The sequence below is a fragment of the Orussus abietinus genome, unplaced genomic scaffold, assembly GCF_000612105.2.
Source record: "Orussus abietinus isolate OABI.00-Male unplaced genomic scaffold, Oabi_2.0 scaffold147, whole genome shotgun sequence".
Lineage (NCBI taxonomy): Eukaryota > Metazoa > Arthropoda > Insecta > Hymenoptera > Orussidae > Orussus > Orussus abietinus.
In genome coordinates, this window is record NW_019394313.1 from 104,779 (window position 1) to 126,626 (window position 21,848).

Sequence of the window (21,848 nt, forward strand, 5' to 3'; positions counted from 1 at the left end):
GTGTCTCTTAACTCATCCTAACTTCCGCTCCCTGCAACTCCAGTTCCTTGCTCCACATTGGCATATCGCTTATTTTCATTTCGATGATCCAATTCCGGCCAGCTCCATCGCTGGTAAAAAATGGGAATATCTTCCCTCGATAGCGCGAGACATTTCACAAGTTTCCACCTCGTCGAGGGCATTCAATCTAAAAGGAAAAGTATGTTTATCCATTGGCATCAGAAATGTTAAGGTGAAGTGAAACACATCGAGGAACTTGGTCGACGTCGGTAAAGAAGATTTTTCTAAATGCCTATGTCGCCGACGTTGGTTTTTATATTGACAGCTGTGTCGAGTTATATTGGATATTGTATCAAATGGCATACTCCACTTGTCGTTTTCGTACAATAAATATCAAGAAATCGAAGTTAAACTCCAGAAATCCTCTGGATTCATGCTTTCTGGGACCCTAATTAACTGCAGAGGGACCACCTGCGCCATCTGTGATTTCCAAGTCAATTAAATTTTCACCCCGAGACCTCGTATTCCCATCGTTTTAGCATAGAAGCGCATACAACGCTTTTTTTGCCTTTATCTCGTTCAAATGCGAGTTTATCGATTACCAGAGTGTTCTAAATTGTCGTAAAATTGTCCTGACCCTTTCAATTCTCATATCAGAGCCTTCGATAATTGTATATCGATCGAAATATGAAAGCTCGACGCCATTTTGGTTTTGGTCTGGGCTAAGTTAAATAATTTTTTCGAAATAATACCCTTAAAAAAAAGTGTTGTATTCGAATCGACTGATTTGAAGGATGTTTCACTTCACCTTAACTCGTCCTAACTCCCGCTCTCTGCAACTCCAGTTCCTTGCTCCACATTGGCCATAGTATCGCTTATTTTCATTTCGATGATCCAATTCCGGCCAGCTCCATCGATGGTAAAAAATGGCAATATCTTCCCTCGATAGCACGAGACATTTCACAAGTTTCCACCTCGTCGAGGGCATTAAATCTAAAAGGAAAAGTATGTTTATCCATTGGCATCAGAAATGTTAACCGTGACGAGAGAAGCCCTCGTTCGGTCAGATCCGTCCGATAAGTTGGGCGCATACGAGCAAACTACTCGTCTCTCCGGAGTAATCAGGCCGAGTTAAGTAGGAGAAGACGTACAACGCGGAAATAAACGATCGTCGGAAAAACGAGTCGAGTCTACCAACCGAGTAACGTACAGGGTCTCTAATGGAAGGGCAAAGAGACGTCTACCGGCGAGGTGTCTCGCGAACGGTCCTACCGCTATCTCGCCAGGATAAGGCTCTCGAACCGTTACGCGGGGAGTGAAATCGCCGACTTCGGCGATCCCTCCCGATAAACAGACCCGGGTCCCACGGGGAGGAGAAAAAGAGAGGGAGGCGGGCCGCGAGCGCGGGGGAACGAGAGAGAGAGAGATGATAAAAAAGTGGAGCGGGATCATTTGTCCTCGACGGCGCGCCTTTAATTGGCAGTATTCCATACCGTTAGCAATTTCCATTCTGATAAAGAGCGAGTTTTCCCGGTGACGAGTTACGACTTCCTCGTTAATTACAAATCGAACGTTCACCCCGGTGGAGCGCGTGATCAACGGTATTCGCATATCTGGACCGGGCCGGGAGGGACACCTCCCGAGGTGGCGGCCGAGCACGCATCGGCGCTCCCGCACGGCGACCGACGGCGACATACGCCGACTGGACCGCATACATACCTAATGCTTCGCCCATTCACCCGAATCACGAAAAATCACGGCTCTATCGCGCGCACACACGCCGGCCGTCGCCCCTCTCTCGCGTCGAGCGGCTCGGACCGCCGGGCGCCGCGGAAGCGAGACGGCGCTAGTGGCCGCCGCGCGCGAGCGAGAGAGACGGCGCTAGTGGCCGCCGCGCGCGAGCGAGAGAGACGAGGCGTGGTACCGCTGCAGAACGCGAGGCCCGCGGAAAAGGTCGGGACTTTTCGTCGTACCCACTCCGCGGAGATTAAAGCTTTACGGTACCTCGGCACTTTTGTCGCCGCGAGCTTTATGGCCTTCCTGGCCCGTGGGTGGACGTGGGAAGACGCCATGGATTTTTAGAAACCGACCGAATCTGCGGCTAATGGGTTTACTGACCTTGCGGGGTCCGCAGATTTTTCAAAGGTACATCGAGGAACCGTGTGAAAATTTAACCTTGCCAAGGGGACGGTTTGTTGCTGTAACGGTTTATACCCTGTTTCAAATATCAATAAAATCCGCACACCTTTGGTACATAACGATGTGGTAAAATAATTAATTCCACGTCTTAAAAGCGAATTGCTATACGTTTAGGATGAACTTGGAAATAAATTTGTGATTTTTTCACGTCATGTCGGAATTTTCTGAGATTTTGGATAAAACTTCGAACAAAAATTCTACGTAGTTTCGATGATTTTTTTAAGAGAGATGATGTAAAAGAACGCGAGAAGGCGTACCGAGCAGCTTTTATCGACAATATCTATATTCGAAGTCCTGGCGCGATTAATAAATCTTTTTACCCAGCGCATCTTGTGTATTCCAGTCTACTAGATGTCCGCGCAAACTAAGTGCAGTCCGGAATAACAAGCGACAGTTCTCTTGGCCTTGAAAATAAGAAATCTCTGTGGTATCATTCGTCTCACTCCTAACAAGACGATAGGTAGTCCACGCCGAGTCAGATATGAGATAGCTCCACAGATCCACATATAGATAGAAGATAGGACATCCCACGTGGACGTAGCAGGAAATCGCGCGCTATATCGGCAGTAACTCGACGACAAAAGGTCTATATCTTGATCTTGACGAATGCTCATTTTAACAGAGCGTGGTGATGCTGATGTTCCGCGAGGAGAAGAGCCCCGAGGACGAGATCAAGGCATGGCAGTTCTGGCACGGCAGGCAGCACTCCGTCAAGCAGAGGATCCTCGATGCCGGTGAGTCCAGTTGCACATTCGTCGCGTATTGTCGCCTAGATCTGCCCTGGTAATCCCATAAGTGAGTCTGGTGATCCCGCGAGAAAGATCAGCCGATAGCGCGAACCCTAACTCGTTGTGTAAGACCCGCTGTGACTTTTTGCGCAAGCTGTCGGACGAACGAGTGACAGCGGTGAAAAATGGGTAAGAGAGGCATGCAACTTGGCAAATGCGTGTGTAGATACGTGGGACGGTTCGTTGGGAACGGATGCGTCGGAACGTCCCATTTGTTGGTCTCGGGGTGTCGACTCGGGCGAGCGTTTAATGGGAATCAGTCTAACCCCTTTGAAATGATTTGCAGACACGAAGAACAGCGTGGGGCTGGTCGGCTGCATCGAGGAAGTGGCCCACAACGCCATCGCAGTTTATTGGAACCCCCTTGAGTCTTCTGCAAAGGTAAATGTGGCATCGATAATGGGGTCTTCCTGAAACAAGAGGGTATAATTCAGGGGGCGTTACTTCCCGGGGTCTTTCGATCCAAATCGAATAAATGCTCTGTGTGTCGCTGCAGATAAACGTCGCGGTGCAATGCCTCAGTACAGATTTCTCGAGCCAGAAAGGGGTGAAGGGTTTGCCCTTGCACATTCAAGTGGACACGTACGAGGAACCGCCGCCACACACCCACTCGTACACCCCGCCGTCCCACCGTGGTTATTGCCAGATAAAGGTCTTCTGCGATAAGGTGAGTACCTGGAATCAACGATTTTTTTACGGCTGATTCTCGGACAATCCGAACGAAATGTTACCTCGCGGTTTCGAAAGGTCTTTAAATCCTGAAGGAGTCCCAACTAAACTTATCGTTCCAGGGAGCGGAGAGGAAAACTCGCGACGAGGAGAGACGAGCGGCGAAGAGGAAGATGACGGCCACCGGGAGGAAAAAGCTGGACGAGTTGTACCATTCCGTGACGGAGCGCAGCGAGTTCTACTCGATGGCTGACCTGCACAAACCGCCGGTCCTGTTCTCGCCCCCGGCCGAGCACGCCATCGATAAGGTACCGAACGCACCCACCTGGAGGAGCTTCGCGACAGAGTAGAACCCGCAAATCCTCCGAAGTAGCCAAACCACCCATAACCGAATGTCATTGTCCGTAGGTGAGCTAGAACCCGCCCGATAACCACCGGCGTAGAAAAGCAGGAGAAACTTGAACCCTCCCGGCGCCGTTCGTTCCCTGCAAGGGGAGGGTCCAACTCGAATGCGTCACTTGGACGGATCCGTCCACTCCGCTCCCATACGCCGGTGCTTATCGCCACCCTCCTATCCACCCTTGCTCTCGGTCGCTCGTCGAGGTCGCGAGGTCGCGTCCAACTCCCTGACCGAGTCGCGACGCCTCCGGCCTCTGCTCGTCGCGTTTCCTGTCTCTGGACGAAACCGGCGATCGGCAGCTTCTCGAAATCCATCCTCCACCCTCACCGGCAAAACCGCTCTCCACTAACGTAACCTCGGTGTGTAGCGCGAATACGCTAAACCGCTGCTTGGCCAAAGAGATGAGGTGTCCGGACGGGGCTCGGACGCGGCGACCAAGGGGGCTCGTCAGATGCCCTACAGCCTGTTTTTCTGTTTCCGACACGGCAGTTCTCGACGATGGAGTTGTCGGGATTCTACGGAGGTGGCGGCGGCGGTGGCGGAGGTGACACGGACACCTCGTCCCTGAGTAACGGTGAGGGTGGAGGATTGAAGGCAGGGGGCGGCAGCCCCTACCCCGCGTGCGGCAGACCGAGCCTGCCGGCCCTCAAGTTCCACAATCACTTTCCGCCCGACAATCTGAGTTCCCTCCACGACAAGAAGGACTCGTTGCTGATGCAGGTGCAGGAGCTCCAGGGCTCGGTGCTCCAGGGCGTGCAACCGAGCGGCCTGGCCGCCGGGGCGGTGGTCTCCGGGGTCGGTAACCGGTTGCACCTCCAGCAACAGCAACACCTCAGGGGCGCCGACGCCGAGGAGCGCGTCATGCTCTACGTTCGCCAGGAATCCGAGGACGTCTACACGCCCCTCCACGTCACGCCGCCGACGGTCCAAGGACTCCTCAACGCTGTAAGGATTGCCACGACCTCGCCGAGGAGCGAGCAAGCGCGTCTCTCCCGATCGCTGCGATCGGCCTAGGAAATTGACCTAAAGATCGTCACTTCCACTTACCCTCGGATGCCTTCGCCCGATCGTTTCTTGCTCGCTTTTTGACGCGCTTGAGGCCTACTTCGGTAAACCCTGATTAACTCGAACGGATTTAACTTGGCGCTAGAACCGACCGAGCCGTGCGGTTCGAAATCTGAAATCGCATAATCGATTAAGTCGCGGCTGGAAGTACAGTTACATCCGTTGATTCAACGATAACCTCGATGATGTGCAACGGAGCTTCGTTGGAATCAAATGGCTTCGCTCGTACCCTTTGATTAAACGACTTAACTACCAACCCGCAACTCCCTCGATTACATCGTTTCATGTAATCTTTGACTGAATCTATACCATGCTTGAGTTGCATCGAATCCATTTCAATCGAGCACATTCTGTCGAAACAATCAAGTTAGTGGACTCTAGTAGTTTGGACACGGAAGCGGTCAGATTTTTCTCCCCTTCTCTTTCTTCCTGTTCCTTCCTATTAATCTTTCTCTCTTTCTTTCTCCCTCCTCCACCCGGTAGACGTAACGGAGAAGATTCGTTCTTGCAACGTAAACTTCGAAAATCTCGTCGAAAAGTGTCCGATTTCACCCACTTCTAAAACGATCGCCTCGCGATTTACGCAAATGTCGGTTTGCGTGACCATTCGGGGGCTCGCCATCCGACGTGAAATCGGTATTCCGCGCGTAATTCCGCACGTAATCGCGTAACCTGCCGACGATTAATCGATAGATCGGTGCGTAATTACTGCCTGTCGCAGGGTACGCACCCAGTCGCGATCTCTCCGGCCGCGGAAAATCCGCGGCTCGCGCGTAACGACGCGTCCCATTGCGGTGCGTGCACCTCCACCCGAGGACCTCCATCGGTCGGGCTCTCGTTTCGTGCGCACGCGCACACGCATCATGCCGCGCTCTCGACATTAATAATCATATCCCGCGCGATAGCGCCGTATACCCATTCGCTAATTAATCTTAACGCGCATGCCAATTCAAGCTTCTCTAGGCCAAGTCATTAAGGTGAAGTGAAACCCCCTTCAAATCAGTCGATTCGAATACAACACTTTTTTTTAAGGGTATCAGACCAAACTGTCCGAAACTTTGACACATCACTCCTGATCAGCTAAGAATTGTCCTGGCACATTAAAAATTTGGATCTTTCAAAAAAATTGTTTAACTCGGTCCAGACCAGAACCAAAATGGCGTCGAGCTCTCATATTTTGATCAATATACAATTATTGAAGGCTCTGATATGAGAATCGAAAGGGTCAGGACAATTTTACGACAATTTAGAACACTCTGGTAATCGATAAACTCGCATTTGAACGGGATAAAGGCAAAAAAAGCGTTGTATGCGCTTCTATGCTAAAACGATGGGAATACGAGGTCTCGGGGTGAAAATTTAATTGACTTGGAAATCACAGATGGCGCAGGGGGTCCCTCTTCAGTTAATTAGGGTCCCAGAAAGCATGAATCCAGAGGATTTCTGGAGTTTTACTTCGATTTCTTCATAATTATTGTACGAAAACGACAGATGGAATATGCCATTTGGTACAATACACAATATAATTCGACCCAGCTGTCAATATAAAAACGAACGTCGGCAACGTAGGCATTTAGAAAAATTGTCTTTATCGACGTTGATCAAGTTCCTCGACGTGTTTCACTTCACCTTAATACCGCATAAGAGTGCGCCGCCCGTTAACCATCCGGAGTCTCCACGTGGTGTTTCGGCCGATCGCTCTTACGCGGACGTGGAAGTCGAAGTGATCGACGCGACACTAAAGAATTAAGTAAGATTTCGCTCCATTGGAGTTTCGAGGAAAACCAGGCTGTTGGCAGGAACTACCGAAAGGAGTTCGCAATCCGCGGCAGAGACTATGCGTCTTCCTCCCTCTTCTCGTTCCGGCCTTGCCTTCTCTCAACGCTGTTCTCTCACCTTCTCTCTTCTCTCGCCGGGACGACCCGGCGCACGGCGCACAGTTAACCTTAAACCGAGTTTTTAAGGCACCCGTAACCACTGTCCAAATTCTAATGTTCTACTTTTTTTCTATTTTGCAGATTGAGTCAAAGTACAAAATTGCATCCTCGAGTATTAATAACCTCTATCGCAAAAACACAAAGGGGTAAGTTTAGTAGAGTGTCATCTTTACTTGCATGCACCGCCTGCGTAGTGCATGCCATAACGGTGACATCGGCTGACTATCTCTCTCCCTGTCTCTGCCCGTCTCGCACGCTCTTTCTCTCGCACGCTGTCGCTCCTCCTTTCTCTCTCTTTCTCGCTCTCTCTAGCCGCCGTCTCTCTCTCTCTCTCTTTCGCACCTCTCTCTGTCTCTCTTCGCGCGACTCCGACTTCGCTGCATGCGCGTCTTTTTGTCTTCTACCGATTGGCAATTACCGTGACAATTAGGCGAGGTCAGGAAAAGCTCCGGCGCTAACGCACGGTGCACCTGAGAGAGAGACACGCACCTCGCGACCTCGCTCATTAACCCTCCGATTAATCTACTAATTTAATAATCTACTAATTCCCGCGGCGGACCGCTCGTTTCCACCTGGCGTACCGAGCGCGCACTCGTACCTGTAATTCCCGACTTCCGTCAGGGTGTGCGCATTCAACTTGCCCGTTTTTATCCCACCTACGCGCATCCGTGTCACTCTACCGATCTACCTGTCCGTTGTGTCTATCTGCGATTGCCGGATTAATTACAGGATCCACCTGAGAGGTACCTCGCTCCGACATCCCATCTGCGAGTCTTACTCGTTTAAGTGCTGTTTCAGTGAACTTTCAATTTCTCCCTGCGCAATTCAGGGGTTTTTTGTGACCAATGATAAGAGACTATCGGCGAGGTCGTGAAACTTTTCACGTGTAGATGTAGATGATGCTCCCAAATTGATGCTCGAGAATGAGAAGTAGGGAATTCTAATGAAAATCCCATAGGGAGTTTCAAGGATTCTAGCCAAAAGAGACCGATGGTGAATTCCGAGTCCTTTCGTTATGAATCAAATCCTTCAATTGATTTTTCATAACGTGGATACCTGTTATCTTTGCGTTGCTTCTGAGTGACTATGGCATGGTTGTTACGAATCTGATAGTCGTTTGTTTTTCTCGGCACGCGACATCATTCGGACGTGTTCCTTTGATTAAATTGCGGCAAGATTACTTGCACTTTTGATTCTGCTTACGATAACGTCAAAATCGTCGTTTATAATGCACGCGGTCTTATCGACCTCGAGAACCCGATATAGATCACGGTACAAACATTGACCTTAGTTGAACCTGATAATGACAATGATAAAGAAAAACACTTTGACCCTCTATAAATTATGCCATGTTAACGAATGGTTTGTAAAAAAGATTTCTTGGAAGAGTTGTCTGGTTATTGAATCGAGTTGCTAATTCTTTTTCTCCTCGATAAACAATTAGACGAAGATAAGGGCGTAGTTGTACTCCACGTGGGATTTTAAAGTCTTCGGATACTCCTGTCGCATGCACGTAGAAATGAGATAGTGTTTGAACTCTTCCATGGTATTGGTCAGTGTGAGATTTTATCTTCCTTGCTTCAATTTTGGGATTGAAATGACGTGAAGAACTTCGAAAACGTCGTTTTGGTAGTACACTACTTTTTAGCAGCGATCGTCATCTCGAGCTTTTCTAGTCGGCGAATTGAGCTCATTTAAGCATATTCTATTAACATTGGGTATTCGTTTAAAACAATAGTCATGATGCCTCCATCCAACAAGTCACTCTCCAGAGATTGCAATAATTCATTTAAACAAGATCGACTACATTAAATTGATACCCAATTCAACGATCACCGTACTTCGCGCCCAGCTCTCATTATCGGCGACCAATTATCTTAACCCTAAACTCCACAGTGAATATTAATTAATTAAGTGCTTCTTTCAGAAGGTTTAAAAAATTCACTTCAAAATTGTCAGCATATCCGACATAACCCTCCAAATAAAAGGAGATTTCATTGAAACGTAACTTCATACGAAGTTCTAATGAAGTTCAGGGATAAGAAATTGCGCACCAAGTCGAAGAATTCGTATATTTCATGTTACATATAAAAGCGATTCATATACAGCTATACATATTTACATAAAAAATGCATGTACGACTTTTGATGTTACAGAATTACGGCGAAAATTGATGACGACATGATCCGGTACTACGTCGACGAGGACCTCTTCTTGTTGGAGGTGAGCCACTCGCACGTGAGCGGCGACCCGAACGCCGACCGCAGCGCCAACCCGGGATCCCCAGGAGACCCGGAGGACCCGGGCGACCCGCCCAGCGCCGGCTACGACGTCACCCTGATCGAACTGCCCTCGTCTCCGACGCCCCTATCTCCCTCGCCGCTCGCAGCGCCAACTAGCGGCCACGGGCACCTCCACGCGCATGCGCACCCGCATTCGCACGTGCACGCTCACGTGCACGACAACGGAAACACGTGAGCGTGGCCGGCGACCAGCGCGGGTGTTCCTTGTCAGAGAGCAGGTAAGCGAGAGCCGAGTTGGAGCTCTTCGTCCCCGTCACGGAAGAGACGAGAAAGGAGCAGGGCGGATTTCAAGAACGCGCCATCTCTGGAGCCGCCTCCGAACTAACAGGAGAGGAAAACGCGCCGCCATGTTTGCTCGTCTCCGTGAGACCGGAAGTCGACGAGATAAACGTTCTACAGCGCTCTGAGGGGATCTCGCGAGAAGTGCGACACGGTCGGCTCAGGACATTAAGGGAAGGCATGCGAAAGAATGCAGAATGTTTTATTAAAAACCACGAATTCTTGCGCGTTCAAGCGGTTGAGCGTTAAACATCGAATGCGCCGGATTTCGAGCCTGACGTGCAACTTCTGCAAGGGAGTATTCCTGAGTATCGTTAAAGGGAGCTGACTATGCTGAACCTTGTATCAATTTGACGAGGACTGCTTAAGTTGGGAAAAAAATTCAAATTTCAACGTCCGCCCATTGGCGAGGTGAAAATAATTCTAACTGGCGCCGCATCGGGGCGCTAGTTGACTGACTTAGACAGGCTGCGCTGCAGCTTTCTTCCGAAACGGGTTGAAATGCCTTAAATGATTAATGATAACGAGGTAATTATTTTAAACGCTCCTAGGCATGTGCGGAACTTTGCGGGAATACATCCGCGCGGTTTCTTTCTTTTTTTTTTTTTACGCAACGTTTAACGCGGGAGGCGATGTTACAATCGAAGATGCAATTTTCGCTTATATATTGTACATTTTGCGAGGCGCGGACTTGGTTATCTAAGGATAACGAGGGAAACTACGTAAGTGTTAGTGAAAACGGAGCGAAATAACGAAAGAGAGAAGAGAGATACGTCCGAACGTTAATGAGTATGCAATGTGGGGACTGGAGGCGAGGAATTCCCTACTCGGGCACGATAACTTAAGTAAATCAATCAAAATTGATTTAAGGACTTTTTATAATTATAATAAGTGTACGTATGACGTATGTATATTGTCGCGCCGCTTTCGCGGGGTTTTATTGAATTTTTGTATAGCGTGCGAGAGTGAGTGTATGCGTACGAAGAGTAAACGGAGAAAGGTGTATAGCTTATAAAAAGGCGCGTCTGCTTAACTGCAGCGCATACCTTATCAGCATAGTGACCAGTGGATAAAGGCGTTACGTTTCGTCACGTAACGTCCGAGCAAACGGATCCTCTGCGATTCATATTCTGCCATACCGTTAGTCGCATCCACCCCGAGTTATATATATACCCTTTACTATTACGTAAACGAGCTAGGTACATAGATCTACGAACCACATCGGCCAAGTACTTACGATATATATCCTTAGCCTAGCCGGCGTGGTTAAACCGTATCTTCGCGACTCATACGAAAATCGCTTATCATATCGTCCCGTAGCTACCCATTGTTTTCTCCTTTATCTTTTTTATTTTCTTCTTATTTCCGTTCCTTCAGACTCATCGGTTCTAACTTAAGATGCGCGCGCACAGTCACGCACCGTTCTCGGGCGGGAGTTTAATAAGTTCCTCGCCTTTCCAACGTTGCGGCCGCCTGGAGAACGTTATCACTAATAACGTCCACATCGGATTAAACGAAAGAATGGTCCCCGCCTTCCGACCTCATTTTATGATCCACCGGTAGAAGAAAAACTCGCGAATGATAGCGCAGATTAAATGAGAAACTTAAAGATTGACCTTCACCAGGCGCTCGTCTTGGTAGCGGTATAGTTAACGCGTGGAAAGCAGAGGAACGACATTTTCTAAGTCTTAAGACTAAGGTAATTCAGCGTAAGTCCGTTTCATTGCTCATATCTCGTAACTAATCCGTCGTGCTCCATTGTCGACTGCCGGCACGAAATACTTATAGGTGCGATCCCCGCGATAATCGTCGAGCGAATGCAATTAACGTCACCTAGCGTAACGGAAAATGGCGTCGCCTCGTCGAGGACAAGGCTGCGAAACGTAGAAACGTAAGAAGCGTGGGAGGGAGAGAATGAGAGAGAACGAGTGAGAAAATGTACGAACGCGACCGAGAGAGCGTGTAAAAAAAAAGTAACTGAAGCCTTCGATGGAGCACGCATTCCGATGTACTTTTTGTGTTATTTTTTTTTTTTCTTTCTTTTTTTAGTTCTTCCTTCAATCGACGCGTCTTGGTTCAATCGGTCGATGCGAGCGACCGACGAGACTCGCCTCGTTTATTGCCGAGGGTTTGCGAAAGCCTTACGACGACCGCACTTGTTATTAGGACACTAGTGGCTAGGCTAGGCTAGAAGAGAGAAACAAGAACCACCTTCAAGATCAGCCTACGTTAATGCATACGTACGTCGTACCCGATATCAAAGCAACGATCAAAATACGCTTGTAAAATGCATATTATTATTGATACTATATTTTGTTACAGTTCTTTGCAGGCAGTATAGTATATATTATAATATTATTTCTATTGACTAGAAGCGATAGCGATTGCGCATATTGTTATTTTCTTCTTTTATAGATATATATATATATAGATATATATAGAGTGCGTAACGCACAGCCAGGAAATGGTCCCACGGGAGTCGAATTTATTGCGCAGCATTGGCCCATGACATTAACGATTAGACCCGCCGTTCGGGTGATTTCTGCCTCTTCCTCGGTGACCCGAGTCCCCCGGGAGAGTCTCTTCATGCGGACTTGGCCGCGGGTCGCGCCTCGAGAAAACCGCGATTGCGATTCCGCTGCTGCCCCGGAATTTTCCTTTCCTCCTCGTCGTTGCCTCAGCCACGACCCGTGCTCTGACTCACTGCAACGTTTCGTACCGGAGGCGCACGCCTCGGCATGCGCTCTCGCATCTGCGAAGGTGCGTCCTCGAGTGTCCTCTTCTTGCCGAATGGAACCACGTAACTGGCCGATTTATGCGTTTCTGTATTATAAGTTGAATAGCGAGATCGACTGGTCGCGGATGGACCTCGAAATTTAAGATATGATATCTGGAAACCGCGTTTAAGAACCGAATCGCCGGTGCGCCATCTGGTTTCGGAGCCTGGAAATATTCAGACATTATCACTGCCCTGGGTTAATATACTATTGTTGCAATATTGCATATTTCAACAATTAATTGAAACGATCAAGTTTCATCCTGTTAATTGACTTCTCTAATTTCGATTCGTATTCCATTGAGCACTCCAAATTGTTTATTGCGGGTTAATTCTCTGGACTGGATCTGACACTACGTAACGGAATCCTGACACCGTTTAGTCGTTAATTCTTGCTGTCGACAATGAAATCTAGTTTACTAAATATAACGGGCATTATATGTTATCGTCCTCTAAATCATTTCTCTTCGGATATGATGTTTCGGTCTGCAGACAATGCACCTTAAAATGATTGTGTACCGTGGAAGTAGCGATATCGATATTGTCAATGGAACTGTTGCCAACTAGTAATTTTATCCTGTTAATTTTGTAAGACAATTTTGTACGGCAGACATTGCAAAGATTGTGAACAGAGTGTCGTCATGCCCTTGTTGTATCGAAAACGTAACATTGTCATTGTAAGAAATATACATTACATTCGACGATACAACATCGTTCTTAAGATCTAGATTACACGCACGGTAGACATTTTGCAATATTCACATTTTTTTTCTCTTTTTTTTTTCTATAAGTTGACGCGGTAAAATATTCTGCCATTAATACAACAGAATCGTTGCAGACTTATCGAGCAGTCATTAATCAATTTTCTTTATTTTTTTTTTTCTTTCAAGTAGCAAAAGAATCACTGACAGACTCGGCGCCTTATCGAAACGTGCTCGCGACCAAACCGGACATAAGGACTTAGTATAAAAATTGCATAACATTTTGCAAGCCAGATTTATCGGTTAATGTAAAGACCCATCGGCTCAGGTTGCGTGCAGTTCCATTCGCGGGAAAAGGAAAAAAAAATAAGAAGAAAAATAACCGTTCGAAAGTCCCATGTGTGGGTAGTGCACTGCCCAGTTAGTCAAGGCAACATAAACGGCAATCCAATCTTTGCTCAAATCCGCGGCGGAGTCCTCCATAGAAAGCCCTGATAAGGTATCGCGATCGGCAGCTGAGTTTTCTCCCGACGACCCCGGCCAAGGTTTTTAGCACCTGACTTCGCACGGTTATTCCACACGATCGGTCGTTCATTAGTGCGATCCGTAGGTTTAGAGAGCGTAGAAATACCCCTTTTCCTTTTCCGTAGGTCGACCTAGAGCGCGTACCTCGTCCGATAGGTACTAATCGTGGAAAGGGGAGTAGCCGTGAAACGAACGATTGTCGCGACGTCTTGCCATCGTGAGATTGTGCCAGAGGTGATATTATATTATTACGATGTTTATTGCAACAATAAATATTATATTAGTACGTTTTATAAATTACCATAATAATTATTAATTCTCTAAGGTTATTAGTAATTTTAACGTTATCACTTGTTATCGGTCAGATCGTTAAGTTGTAACTCGCAGGCCTACCCGATCCTACGTGCGTGTACTCGTACTTCTCCGTTCTGGGATTCTTTTCTGTGCCAATTGCAGCTAAGACCTGTACTCCGTTAATTGTCCTGACATCCATGGATATTAATCGGCGAGTAGAGTAGCTTTTGTTGTAGTCAACGTTTATTTTATGGTCTTAAGGAAGAGATAACCATGCTCGACTCCTCTTTCGAGACACGCACGTAAACCAAGTTTGGTAGCAATTATTTGTTATCGTCAAATTTCAATTAAGGATGGGTGATTAGACAGTGTCGGTCGGTTAATCAAGTAGATCATTGTGAGATATCTTTTGTAATTTTCCATCTGGAAATTCGAGAGAGAAACCAACGATGATCGCCTTTATCGAAAATCTCTGCTATCCGGTGGTATCATTCAACGCGATCAGTTGAAGATTAGTAACATAAACCGGTGTCAATTATTTCAAAATGTGTATAATTTAAAAAAAAAAAAGGGAAAAGAAAGTATGCAGGGATTCTTGGAAAATTCTCCCAAATCCTTCCACTCAACAATCGCTCCGCGCAATTTTCAAAGGCTATATCGTTGCCTACTGTTTCCACGGATATCTGTACTTTTCCTGTACTTCATTGTACACTTTTAAGACATCTGATCTCCGAAACTCCATGACAACTCTCAGGATCGCTTTCGCAACTTTAAGCTAAGCAATGTGTCAATGCGCAAAATTTCTATAACAAAGCAGTGACGTTGAAATGTACTCAATTACACAAGATTAATATTCGTCAGATTTTAATGGTACTGTAGTTGCTCTTAAACCATTTATTAATTTTGCCGTAAAAATTTACACGAAGGGAAAACGTTCGCCTCGACATTTTCAGTAAACGATTCGTAATGCATTATATTAATTAGATACAGTAATTTGTATAGTGAAGTATCGACGAGATGACAATTCTCAATCGTTCGTTGTACGCGTGTATTTCAAACCAGGCATTTTGCTTAGGCGATGTTTTCCACTTTTCATTCATTAATATTTTAGCAATTTCCTTAAATTGCTGCAAGTCATACGCATGTCGAGGATTAAAATGCACATCGGCAATTACGAAGGTGTCGACTGACTTTAATAGTGATTTAAGCCATTAGGTAAAGCTGAGGACAGAGAAACGAAACGAAGAAAATATAAAGTAGGCGTAAGGGGAAATGAGATCGTGAAAAAGCGAGAGGGAGAGCGAAAGGTTTATCATAACAAGATATTATTGTTGATTGGTTTGTTTCTATACAAATAAGTACCTGAAATAATTGCTTTATCATAAGTAAGCAAGGATAGGTAGGCACGATGTTAATAGGCGTTAAGTCACATGTATTATACAAAAAAATGTTTTTCATAATAATACCATGTATACCCATAGTCGACTGTTTGTAACATTAAACGTTTTAATGCTCACTAGCCTTGTCGGTAAGTACGTTACTCATTTTCTCAAAACTCGAGGTACATATGTAGGAAGACATCTCTTAATATTTCTCGTAAGGTAAGGTAATTTGAATAACGGCAATGACTAGAATAAAGCGATGAATGACGGTGGTGCTACGAATCATACTTACAGTGATACATACCGATCAAATAAATTGTAATAAATGAAACATCGATAAAGATCAGAAAATGATTTACGCTGAGAAATTACTTCGCATTACCTTGCTTAATTTGTCAATACATACTTGTGCTAAAGAATAAGCTCCCAGGATTGATTAAATGGTGCAGTGATATCGTTAACTCGTATGAAAGCGTAATAATGTATTATGTGCGCAATTCAAACATTACATACGTTCAATTCTAGCAGAAGCCTTTTGTTGAATCGATTTTAATCTTATGACTGTTTAACTATAGGAGAAGCAACGACCTTATGTAACGGTGTAATTATTATAGGTATAAATATTGATTCTAGAACTACGATTAAGCTTACTGTCCACCATAAGATGCAAGAACGATCAGCTGATTCGATGCGTCAAACCTGTCGAGGAGTCACGTGGATCGCAATTAATTCCCTCTATAAGTGCATTAATTGATAAATCATCTCCATATTTTAGGAAGATCGTCACGAGAGTACTCTTTTACGAAAAAGTCCTTCCCACGAGTGTCCTCGATTCCTTATAACGACTTGTATACCAGACGTACGTCCACCGCACCTTAAGGAAACCTGTTACTGCCAGGACCAAAAAGAGGACTCCTCAGCAGAGGAACGCTTAAGGGGAGACAAATAAGAAGCCGCTCGCAGAAGAAGAATGCAAAGTGCGAAAGAAGAAGCATCATCGGGCTTCCTGATTATTCCCTGATTTCAACTTTTTCGCCGACGTCAATCGTCCTGTTGTGACTCACAGCGACCAAGATTCCATCAAACCGAGTATCAATCAATTATCTATACATCGAAATGATTCTTCTTCCTAATTAACACACTACCTCAATAAACACGAATAATCGTCATCATTAATAACTATTCTCAAAATAGAATAAATCAGTACTTTATGCAACAAGTGTCGGCAGCATTTAAAAAGTTGCATCAAATGAGGTTCGATTAATTTTTTAACGTACATTTCTGTTAATTGGCATTTAATGAGGCCAAAAGAGCCTACCGATGACAACTTGATCTATCTTCTCTACCTCGGCTCTTAAATCACGCAGACTTGAAATCCTAATTAAATCTTGGACGTGAGTCGCATCTACATTAGGAGTCTTACTAATGAGTAAAAAAAAAATACTACGAGATATATTATTAAACGATATGAAATCAATACCGATAAATATTGCAAAGTGTACATGTCAAATGGTGATGTCAAAAACTGTGAAAAATTTGCTGGAAATAAAAAAGTCACATTTAATCAAGATTCTGTTACACCTTAATCCACTATGATTTGCATGATAAACAATGAAAATAACTAAAATGTCGCCGTTTAGATCCACTGCGTTAAATCAAATCTCCCCTTTTTGGGTTCTAACCTTTGGCTTTTTACGAAGTCTAGCGTTCGCGAAGAGGTACATATTTGTAAGAAGCTCTCATCCCCGACATATTTAAAAACGACCAGGCGGCAAATTGAAAAGAGTTAACTCTCGGACCCCCATTAAGAAGTACTTTAGCGACATCGATGTCTACTTAAAACTAAATCATTCCCAACATGAAACCGTTACCAGGACTCGCCGAATTGACATAGGGTACAGTTCCTGAAAGGTCCGTATTTTTGCGCTTATCTTGCAAACACATTTCCAACGGCGTGGGAAAAACGAACAGCCTCTCTCGGTCAATCTATACTAATTTAGAAGATCCGAGTTAGGTTTCATCCCATCGCTAGTTAAGGGAAACGCTAACACGCGGTGTATTCGCACTTGTGTCATAATCGCGGGCGTCTATACGTACATACAAGAACATGGTTCCGCATTGTTATGCGTACTGCAAGCATTGAATTGTGTAGGTACAGCCGCGTGGGTCGATATCGCATTGTATCAGGCGTCCAATAATACGTGTTGGTACTTATTGCGACCTTGGAGGGGGCCAATGGCCTTAACACCTTATTTATGGGGCGTTCGCATTTTGGGAGTCAGAGCACTCTCGCATCCTGATTACGGCCCCCACTAGCTTCCTCCTTGATTGCTCACGGTTTTTTCTTTTCCCTTTACGATTTTATTCAACCATATACGCGCACTCGGGGGGAGAATTTATTATCTTGGGCCAGGTTTACCGAGGGCCTAACATTGTGCCCACCATCGAAGCCGATCGCCTCGCAGACCCGGGGGGACCGATATTACTTTTCGTCCAGTTTTTCTTACATTCCGCAAGCGCCGATCCTCGGACTCGGAAAGGAATTTTAATGCCCGACAATTATTCCATTTTCGTAGTCATCTTTCTGCCCCCATTGTTGGAGTTAAGTATAGATCAAACATTACAAATCTTCCGTCGGTCTAATAGCTATGGCTAAATTGATAACGCGGTGATAGGCGGTATCCGGCAAATGAAATTGATGAGACCATTAGCAATATCTTAGGACTCTGCATTAAAATCGTGATTCTCTCCCGACACCATTTCTCACCATTGCCGAAGGAAGTAAGATTTCGTGTAAGATCTAACGGCTGGTATGCAAATTCCCATCCTATGTTAATTTCAATATCGCTATGCCCCATTAATCCGTCAATGGAATGATCGGGCCGAAAAATGGAAACTTCGAATCTATTGACAGATGTGTCAATAAACCTTGACGGATAGTGGACGATCGAAATCTATCAACTCAGGGCACAAAAGGCAATCAGTAGACACGAATTCAGGAGACATTAATGGAAGCATGGCGACCACCGTATTAAACACTCAGATTCGTTTCCAAGTATAGATAACTAATTGGATAAGTCATTTTCCGTTTAATATAGGTTAACAATGATTTCATTACTTCTGCGTTTTAAAATATTTCTACCGAGCCCCCGGCCTGTTTAACGTAATTAAAATGATAAGAATAATTTAATAATTTCTGGTGGACCGACGGGAAGTCCAATGGTATTATTTGAATACGCAACGAGTACATTTAGTAAAATCTTTGTCATTGTGTTAAAATGAGAAATTCGTTATTATTACCTACTAAGATACATAAATATGGAATTCTAACGGATCATATGCAAATAGTATCTCAGGTATAATGGCGAAGATTTCGGTGCTCCAATATGCTAATTTAGACACTGGCCTATCGTGATCCACCGTTAATCCGTCCGTAGATCCCTCGAGATAAAATATGAAGAAAAGAAAAAAGAAAGAAGGCTGACATGTTGTCTGGCACTTCCCAGCGAGATGTCAGTGGTCGATGACATGAACTGAAAACGATGAACCAATGACGTCACGCAGATCGCTCGATATGAAAAAGCCAATAACCGAAAATCGTCCTAATCGACATTCGTAATGAAACAACGCTCGATATGAAAAAGCCAATCGTCCTAATCGACATTCGTTACGAAACAACGAAGCGTTAGTCTCCTCAATTTGTCAATTTGTTAAACTCGCGAACAATGGATTGGTCAATCCTGTAGCTTACATAGCACGATTAAAATATTCTAAGTGGATATCCAACATTTCAGGTATTCACGGGAATAACTTTAAATCGACGTCGAAGATATTTTTCGCCCTTCGGAGTAATTTCCTCGCAGAAACGCCACCCTACGGCATTGAAGACACTTTCCTGGCCAACCGGTTTCAGAAACTCCATTCCGAGGAATCGCTAAACGAGGCGAGGGCAAGGGATTTCAATGAGTGGCCAAATATATCCGGGCATTCGGAAGAGGTCCGACCTGCGCCCATCGAAACCACAGAAGCCGCAGTCATTTTTAATCCTAAGATTCGTTCTTAATCCTAAGATTAAGAATGACTCCGAAGAACGTCTAAGATTAAGAGCTAACTCCTTCGACGCGGTCCCAATTCGCGGAATTCGTCGAATCTTTCGGGCCCGAACAAGGCTGGTTTGGCTGGTTTATCGGTCGTAACATTCGGATGATTTCACGTAAGCAGTAATCGCCCAAAACAACCGAGAAAAATGGACATTAGTAACCCCGTAAAAGACGGACGAAATGCCTGACTGGTCCAGCACAAATCAGATTCCATGAACGGAAAAGAAAGAGGTACAGCTATCGGAGACGAATCGATGGAAGGACCAACCATGGAAGGAGATTGGATTTGGATTAAAAATCTGGATTAAAAACTGGAAAAAAAAAATGTAAAAGTGGAGAGAATACCAGTTTTGTTCGTACACTGACCCGGGGAAACGTAAGTGTCGAGCCCCTTTAGTGAAATCCGTCGGTAAATCTGGGAATTGGAATAGGCAAACTCGACCTTAAACGTGGATTAAACTCGTGAACGGCGCGGAAGATCGGTGGATTTTTTCGAAAGGAGTCTTCCAAAGTGGGAAACCAAAAACTAGTAGGGAACTATTTCGACGATTATCCTGACGCGAGATGCGAGCTTCGTCGAAAGCAATCTGTTTCGATTCGTTGCGAAGGTATTTTTTACATCCTCTTCCTGCGCAGTCGTCGCAGGTGAATCTGCAGGAACGGGGTCCGATCCAGGAGACTCAACCCCCCAGGACATGTCCCTAACCAGTACAGTCCATTCAGGCAGCTCGCATGGCAAGGAGTCGTTGACTCCATCCAGCTATGTGATCCTAAATGAGTTCTCATCCTCCCAGAAAGTCCCTGGGACAGTTTTGCCATTTTTTCGCCCTTCGAGAGGGTCTTCTACGGATCCACTCGAAACGGAAAAACGAGGGGACTGATCCTAGTCCCGATTTGCGGGAGTTGATGAACCCCTTAACAGTCATTTTGGATACGCTATCCTAACGGGTCGTCCCTAAACCCCCAAGATGCTCCCCAAGGATCTGATCCTGCGGCTTCCTGGCCACCAACCGCAAGTTCACGGCCACGACCGAGTCTTGGACCTCCTCAAGGCCAGTCGATCGGTTGCGTGCTCTCTATGCTAATGCTCCAACTAGGGACGGGATTCAATCAAACGTTTTTTCTTCAGACTTCAATCCAAACGAACGAGGCACGCGTCTTAACCGCTCGCAGATGTTTCCAAGTTAACGATGATGAACGAATCCTCTACACCGAGGTACAGTAGAACCCCGTATAACGCTGTTAATACATAACGCAGTATATGAAATCGTACGAGACATTTTTTCTCGTATAACGCGGATAATTTATTTTGTTGTCTGACGCATTGTACGAGGAATCGCATAATACAGGAAAACCTCGCAATATCTTTGGCGTGTTATAGGAATTCGCGTTATACGGAAGTCTACTGTATGCAATAGAAGGAGACGTCATAAATTAATATGCTCCTTAAAGTTTCTTATATATATTAGAAACGCCTACACACACCCTATGCATTATGGCTATTGTTGTAAACCTCGGATATAACGTCTTTGTCGTCGATCGCTCGTATCGGTTGAAACTAGTCGTAAATCATTTTGAGGAAATACTGGAAATCCCTGAAGGCCCATCAATAAGTCGAATTCCAAAGAAACAAGGGGTCAACTCGATCGCGCTTGTACAAGGAACTCGCCGTTACCTTCTTTGCATGCACTCGGTAGGTCGACATCAAACTCGGTCGGAGCCTTGAGGCCTTTTAACCCATTCCCCTGGTCGTTCAAATACAAACTCTATACCGATAAGGCTTCGATCCTGTTTCTAAAAGAAACTATCGAATAAAAGATTAAGGAATAACGGTCGAATCGGTCCTCGAAGCTAGGTGAAGAAAATGAATACCAAACGAAAACTGACCCTAGAAGAATCCTTAACGATATCAATACCACGCGTACACTCGCAATGTAATATATACTTGAAGAAAAAAACTAATAACTAAAGCAAGCAATAATTCGCCGATACAATATTATGACAGGATAAACGCGTACATTTAAAAGTACACTCTACGTAACTTCCCCTCGATATTCGGAAGTACCTCCAAACAAACCAACGCACTCGTGAACCCACTCGAAACATGAAAAGCAAGGCAAAGTTAATCATCGTTAGGTTCTTGGTAAAAAAATCCTAACAAGGGGAACACTCATGAGATGATCGTTACTAAACTCTAACTAGCATCCAGGTCGAAGACACCGATCGGCGCTTGGGGATTCCTGCACCAATTCCAATTGATATCGAATGGTACCTCGGTAGATCCTCTTCTTCCGTAGGGGGATACTCAGGTAGGTCGTTACCAGTCGCAGGTGTACGTGGATCGCGAGATACATTGCGAAGTTAAAGAGAGAAGAACGTCCTGCTGGGCGAACCTGCTGGGGGCAGCCAAGGTGCCGAGGGGAGGGCGAG

The 21,848-nt window shown here is 45.5% G+C and overlaps 1 protein-coding gene across 2 annotated transcripts in view; it reads left to right on the forward strand.

Moving 5' to 3' along the window:
* The window catches only part of LOC105695327 (protein grainyhead), a 35,785-nt gene extending 20,369 nt beyond the window's left edge, over window positions 1–15,416 (forward strand). The window contains exons 6-12 of one of the 2 annotated variants that reach the window (XM_012416809.2): window positions 2,822–2,933; window positions 3,274–3,368; window positions 3,484–3,654; window positions 3,779–3,964; window positions 4,546–5,001; window positions 7,140–7,204; window positions 9,215–15,416. In XM_012416809.2, the coding sequence (XP_012272232.1) occupies window positions 2,822–2,933; window positions 3,274–3,368; window positions 3,484–3,654; window positions 3,779–3,964; window positions 4,546–5,001; window positions 7,140–7,204; window positions 9,215–9,536 (1,407 nt within the window). In that variant the 3' untranslated portion in view covers window positions 9,537–15,416. The remainder of the gene's footprint in view (window positions 1–2,821; window positions 2,934–3,273; window positions 3,369–3,483; window positions 3,655–3,778; window positions 3,965–4,545; window positions 5,002–7,139; window positions 7,205–9,214) is intronic. The other variant, XM_012416811.2, reaches the window with a different exon arrangement.
* The last annotated feature ends 6,432 nt before the right edge of the window (window positions 15,417–21,848 follow it).